Source organism: Plasmodium reichenowi, chromosome 13, assembly GCF_001601855.1.
Source record: "Plasmodium reichenowi strain SY57 chromosome 13, whole genome shotgun sequence".
NCBI classification, from domain to species: domain Eukaryota; phylum Apicomplexa; class Aconoidasida; order Haemosporida; family Plasmodiidae; genus Plasmodium; species Plasmodium reichenowi.
Window position 1 is genome coordinate 1,682,308 of NC_033658.1, and position 7,078 is coordinate 1,689,385.

The 7,078-nt window shown below is 18.8% G+C and overlaps 2 protein-coding genes across 2 annotated transcripts; both read left to right on the forward strand.

The window, feature by feature from the left end:
* Nucleotides 1-179: 179 nt before the first annotated feature.
* Nucleotides 180-4,601, forward strand: PRSY57_1343900 (hypothetical protein; the record flags this gene model as incomplete). Its single annotated transcript, XM_012909363.2, has 1 exon — nt 180-4,601. One exon carries the CDS (start codon nt 180-182, stop codon nt 4,599-4,601), a length of 4,422 nt encoding a protein of 1,473 aa, XP_012764817.2.
* A 1,413-nt stretch (nt 4,602-6,014) lies between these two features.
* Nucleotides 6,015-6,962, forward strand: PRSY57_1344000 (hypothetical protein; the record flags this gene model as incomplete). Its single annotated transcript, XM_020115200.1, has 5 exons — nt 6,015-6,040; nt 6,157-6,308; nt 6,441-6,489; nt 6,602-6,644; nt 6,786-6,962. Coding segments are annotated over 5 exons (447 nt in total), but the record flags the coding sequence as incomplete, so codon positions are not given.
* Between the last annotated feature and the right edge of the window lie 116 nt (nt 6,963-7,078).

Here is a 7,078-nt window from a genome sequence, read left to right on the forward strand (position 1 = left end):
ATAATTATACATATTATATATATATATATATTTTTGATAAAACATATTAATATATATATATCATAACAATAATCAGTAACATAAGAGCACATATATATACATATATATATATATATATATATATATACCATATTTTCATCCTACGTAGTAGGTATTATGTACATATTTATAAGTATAAAATGTTAGATGTACCTTTTGAATTTATGAATATAAAAAATTATGAGTGTCTTTACAACAATTTAAAAATTAGGAATGATGTGATTAGAAATAATGATTATAATATAAATAATTATATTTATGATGTGTATATCTCAAAATTAATTTTTGTCATGGTTAATATTTATAATGAACACAGTATGAATAATAATAATAATAATAATATGGAGAGATATTTAATATATAATAATAATAATATTAATGAATATATTATTAGTAACACACAAAATATGTATATGATAAAAAATATATATTCATCAAATAGTTATGAAGATAATATATTAAATAATAAAGAATATAATTATGCAAGTTTAATAAAAATTAGAAGAGATAATAAACTTTTGTGTTATAACAAATGTATTAGGAGAAACAAGAAAATAAAGCCATATGAAAAATCGAATAAGGCGAATTGTTATATGAATGTGTTAAATTTAGTGAATAATATAAGAAATTTAAGGATCTCCAAAATTAAGAGAAAAAAAAAGAGAATAAATATAATAATGAGAAGAAAAAAAAAACGAAAGAGAAAAAAAACGAATATGATAATATTAAATAATGATAAAAATTATAGTATTAATAGAAATAATTGTTCTAATAATAATTATATGGATAATAAAATTTATAATATATTATTAAAAAATAATAAGATTATATATATGAAATATGATGATACCATAAATTATGAAGAATCAAAAAATAAAACTATACTATTTGATATGTTGAAATATTTATCATCTATCAAATGCAAGAGTAATAATAATATTTTATGTCCATTAATAAAAATTAATACAGGAAAAAATGAATATAATAAAAAGAATATTATTAATTATTTCAATTTTGATAGAACAATTTATTTTATATTTAATCAAATAAAAAAATTAATTAAAAAATTAAAAAACATATTTATCAGTAGAAATATAATATATTACCGTTATTTTAAAAATATAACATATACTAATATATGTAAATACAAATATTATATCAGTAATTATGTTATATCCTTCTACTATAATTATTTACATAATGATTATTTTCAAAGTCAAAATTGTTTTTTAAAATGTTTTAATAATAAATATAGTTATAGGAAATTTCTTAAAATTTTTATCCAACTTTTTTTGGATAAAATATTTTGTATAAGTAAATATATAATTAAAAGAAAAAAAAATAAAAATGACAGTAATTCTAAAAAAAAATTAAAAAACAAAATAAATAGTATAAATATAAATAGAAAAAAATGTAAAAGAAAAACACTTATTGATATTCTTAATACTTTATCTCTATGTGTAAATAATAAGAATTATGTAGTAAATAATAAATATAACCCTAATCAAAATTATAATCATTTTAATAAATCATATGTTAGTAAAATTTCACACTTTTATTTTTCAATATTATCTAAAAGGTTATTAAATTATTACATAAATGATATGAACAGATATTATAAACATTATGAACAAGCGGAAGGAATAAATATGAAAAATAATTATTATAATACTTATATGCCTACCTTTGATAGTACAAATAATAGCTGCTCAAAATATAAATCAGACAAAACATCAATTATATTTAATAGAAAAAATAAAATACAGCAAAATAATGAAGATAATTATTGTAAAATAAAATTACCTAATAAGCGTAAAGAACTGAACAGTGATGATAATAATGAAATTGTTATGTGTAATAGAATAAACTATAAAAAGTTTTACAAGAATCCATTCACATATAATAATAATAATAATAATATTATTATAAATGATACTTATAGATACTTATTTAATGAACGTATTTTGAATAAAGAGTGTATATATCTAAATGATCAAAACGAAAAAAGAAGTGACAACTATTCAGATTATTCTAGTGATAAACAAGGTGATATTAATGTTAAAAATAATAATGCAGACAATAATAGTAATAATAATAATAATAATAATAATAATGATAATCATAATAATGATAATAATAATAATGTTAATAATACAAATGGTAATAATAACAACAATAATAACAACAACAACAACAACAACAATAATAATAATAATAATAATAATAGTAATAATGACAATGGGGATAATAACAGAAATAACGATAATGATGATAGTGATGAAGGCAAAAAGAAAGGTGATGATCATGTTGTTAAAACAGATGAAGAGGATAAAGATGATGATGATGATAAAGACGATGATAAAGATGATGATAAAGATGATGATAAAGATGATGATAAAGATGATAATGATGAGGAAGATGTTAGAATAGAACTAAAAGATAGAAATGAAAATGATAGTGAAAATATAAATCATAATGATGAGGATAATATAATTCATATTAATGATGAAAATAATGCTGATATACTATATGAACAAAATAGTGATAGCATATTAAATGTTTCAATTAATAAAGACACTCAAGCGAACAGAAATACGAATGATGAGAATGGTATCAATAATATGAATGATATGAATAATATCAATAATATGAATAATATTAATGAACACGAAAATTATTATCGTCTTATAAAAGAAATTGAATTTCTAGAAAGAAAAGAAAATATGAAAGAATGCATTAATCCAAACATAAATGATTATGTTGATAGAAACAAGAATCTTAATAAAGAAGAGGATAGGATTGATGAAGAAAAGTATAAAATAAAATTATATAATGATGAAAATGTAAAAATAAAATCAGAAAAAATGGAAATAAAAATTAAAGAAGAACATATTAATATTTCAAATATAAATCAAAATCTTACACATAATAATACATCACCTATAATAAATCATCCTTTGAAATTACCTTTATTACCCGAAATGAGCCATCCAAATGTATTCTCATCACATTCTCCTAGATCCAACAATATATCTAGTAGTAGTAGTAGTAGTACTAGTAGCAGTAATAGTGGTGGTAGTAATAGTAGTAGTAGTAGTAGTACTAGTAGTTGTGGAGGTTCACCAAAAAATATACCTAATCAATTGAATGATCCAGATTTTGAAGAAGCATGTGATATTAGACTTATGAATTCTTCAGAAAATTTGAAGTTTTCTCAGTCTCCACCAACCAGCTCTTTACATGCATCGTCTTTACATTTGACCGATGTAAATGAATTAGTTTTATCACCTAATCAACAGTTATATAACAATAGCCCAATAAAGTCACCAAGTAATACACCAATTCGTAGTCCTTCGTCACCCATATTTGAGAGTAATTATAATGAGGAAAATATCGAAAAGGTAAATTCAAATTATTTAATTTCTTCACCTTATAGAAATGATATTTTTTCAGAGTTTGATATGCTTGGATCCTTATTTGAATCGCTAGATGAATTAGAAAATAAAAGTGATTACACTGAAAGTAGTAGTAATGATAATTGTAAATATAGCAATGATTTTTCATTAGATAAATATAATAGTGACATAAAAAAAGGAACTATTGAAAAAGATGAAATAATTTATAATTTCAAAAAAGATAATTTTAAAAAAGTATTTCATGCTTGGTGCAATAAAGGAAAACATGAAATTAATTATGATAATAAAAAATTTAACTCAGTTATGGAATGGATAAATTATATCGAGGAATTAATGTCTCATGAATTAGGTATAACAAAGGATGATAAAAAAAATGATGATATAAGAAGTGATATGGAATTAAGTGTAGATATATTTAGCAACCAAGATAATTATAACATTGATGAACAAAATCATGTAAATCAGAATATAGAAAGTCATGAAAATATTTTAATTAATAAAAATATCTCAACAAACATAAATCATCATAATGAAGATGATTTTATAAGTAATTCTAATGACCCTTTTAATTTTATCAATGAACATAATAATAATAATAATAATAATAATAATAATATGCTAGAAAATAATACTGTCTTGAATGATAAAAATATTATTCTCCATAATAATGACATTGTAGAAGATACAACAACATCAAATAGTATGTCACCTCTTAAATCTGCATTTAGTGATATTACATCTTGTGTTAATAATTCAAATGATACTGTCAATTTATTTTCTGAATATAATAATGCTGAGGATCATGTTACCTATAGTAATCACCACAAAGAAAAACAACAAGATGAAGATACTTATTTTAATGATCAACATATTATAAATAACAAAATCCCTTGGAACCATTCAGAGCACAATTTTGTATGGAATAATAATGATATAGATGGAAATGATGAAAAAAATGATCATCATAAAAAAAAAAATGAAATATTACAACAAAACAGTGAATTCAATAATATATCTGATATAAATACGAACGATTTCGATATCAATAGTGTTGAAGATAAGGATGTTATAAATATACAAGAAAATTCCAAGGATAATATAGCATCTTCCAATTATATAGAAGTTACAGATCCTTGGAAAAAATAAAATAATTACACATATGTATATATATATATATATATATGTGTATATAGAAATATTCATTTTTTTTATAAAAATAAAGATATACAGTTTTTTTATTTATACCTTATACAATATATTGAACCAACAGTACCTTATTAAATATAAAAATATATATGTTTTTTTATTTTTATTATTTTTTTTATTTTTATTATTTTTTTTTTTTTTCATATTATGAAGATGTTTTATATTAATTCACATATATATATTATATATATGTATATCTATTTTTTATGTCCAATATATATATATATATATAGTAAATAATTTTATGTTTTTATATATATTATATTATATACCTAATTTGTATACAATTTTTATAATATTCTTATATATTTTAAACCTTATAAGTTTATGAATTAATACATTTAAATAATATTAATTAATTTTAATTTAATTTGTAATTAAAAATTAATTGCACTTTTATGATCTTCAACTATTATTATTTTATATATTAATTTATTATATATCTTTATATCTTTATATATATATATATATATTCCAAAATGTTAAATGAAAAGAAAACTATATAACAAAAACTAAGAAAGATAAAAAAAATAATAATATACATTAGGTTAATTATTTAATTTTTAATTAACCTTTTTAAATATCCTACACATGTAGAATAAATTTGCGTGCTATCTAAATTTTCTTATTCTTATTATGAATGTTTTTAAAGAATATTGTTTTATTATCTATCGTTTTTGTACTTACACATTAATACAAGTTTTTTTCTAAAATTAAATATTTATATATAATCATATATATATTTTTTCATTTGTATTTTCCCTTTAAACGATGAAAATTTAAAATACTTATTCTCCACATATATATATATATATATATATATATATATATATATATATATATTTATATATTTATGTTTATATATCCATTTTGTGAGAAGACAAAATATAATTTTTTTTTTTTTAATCTTTCAAAATTGCTTATTTTGTTTGAGTGTCCATCCTCACACGATTTTACAAAATATTTTAACATTGAAAAAATAGAAAATTATAGACAAATAAAAGAGAATAAATATTACAACTCTTTTGTTATATATAGAGAAACATACATACAAATATATATTTATATATATCTTTTTTTTTTATTTTGTGTTTTATTTTATTTTATTTTATTTTATTTTTTGTTTATATTTTTAATAATATAAACAATTTATACAAATGATATACTATATATATTTATAGAAATAGAAAACTGAAATTTCTAATACTTAATATTTTAATATAGAACTAGTTATAATGTCCTTAATATAAAATAAAACAACATAATATAATGCATCTGAACATTTTCATATATATTTAAATATATTAAATATATATATATAAATATATTTATATATGTGCATGTATAAAAAAAATGGAACATAGTGAAAACATTAAGAAGTAAGTTGAGAATCTTTCATTTTATAATTTTTATTTGAAGAAAAATATATAAATTAAATTTTTTTTTCTTTCAATTTTTTTAATTTTTTTTTTTTTTTTTATCTGAACCTGTAAAGGAGATATGTCAATCATTCTGATATGAAATTAGAAAAATTCAAAAAAGCTGCATATGAAGTTATTGAATATAAAGATAAGATAATCAGAATGTTATGTGCAATTTTGGAGGTACAGGGGATTACTACTGTAAATATTAAAGAATACATTTCTAGTAACACATTAATATTTCAAGATATAAAAATATGCTTTTGAACATATATAACAATAATAATAATAATAATAAATTGTGTATGGCAAAATATATATATTAGAATTTATACTTATAAATATATTAAATGGGTAGGTAACAACGAACCATCTTTGGATTCCTTTCTGGATAATAATCAATATGAGTAAAAGCAAATTATAAAAAAAAAAAAAAAAAAAAAAAAAAAAAGGAAATATAATAATTTAAAGACAACATTATATTAAATTATTTTAATTTTTTTTGTTTCTACTGTTTAGATCAAAAGGATATAAAAAAAAAACATCTTCCAGAAAAAGGACAGTACGAAAAATAAAAAATTAAAATTAAAAGATTATTATATAAATAAATGAACACACACATATATATATTACAGTAATACCTTTTTAAACATTGTATATTATACCATATTGTAATGAAAAAATAAATGAAATTTTTTTGAAGTTAATAAACGTACCTGATTTTAGAACACTGAAAAAAAACAAAGAACTGAATTTGTTTTCTAACCCTGATAAAATGAATGAGGAGTTAATTAAGGAAAAGAACTTTTCAGATTCTGTACTGAGTTCCTACCGAATGTCTTTAGATGATAAGAAATTACAAAATAAAATGATTGATAATGTATTAAATAATAAATAATTATGAAGAGAACAAATGTTCTATTCAGAAAATATATAAGGGTCTTTTAATATTTTTTTTTTTTTTTTTTTATTTATTTATTTTTTTTTTTTAAGATA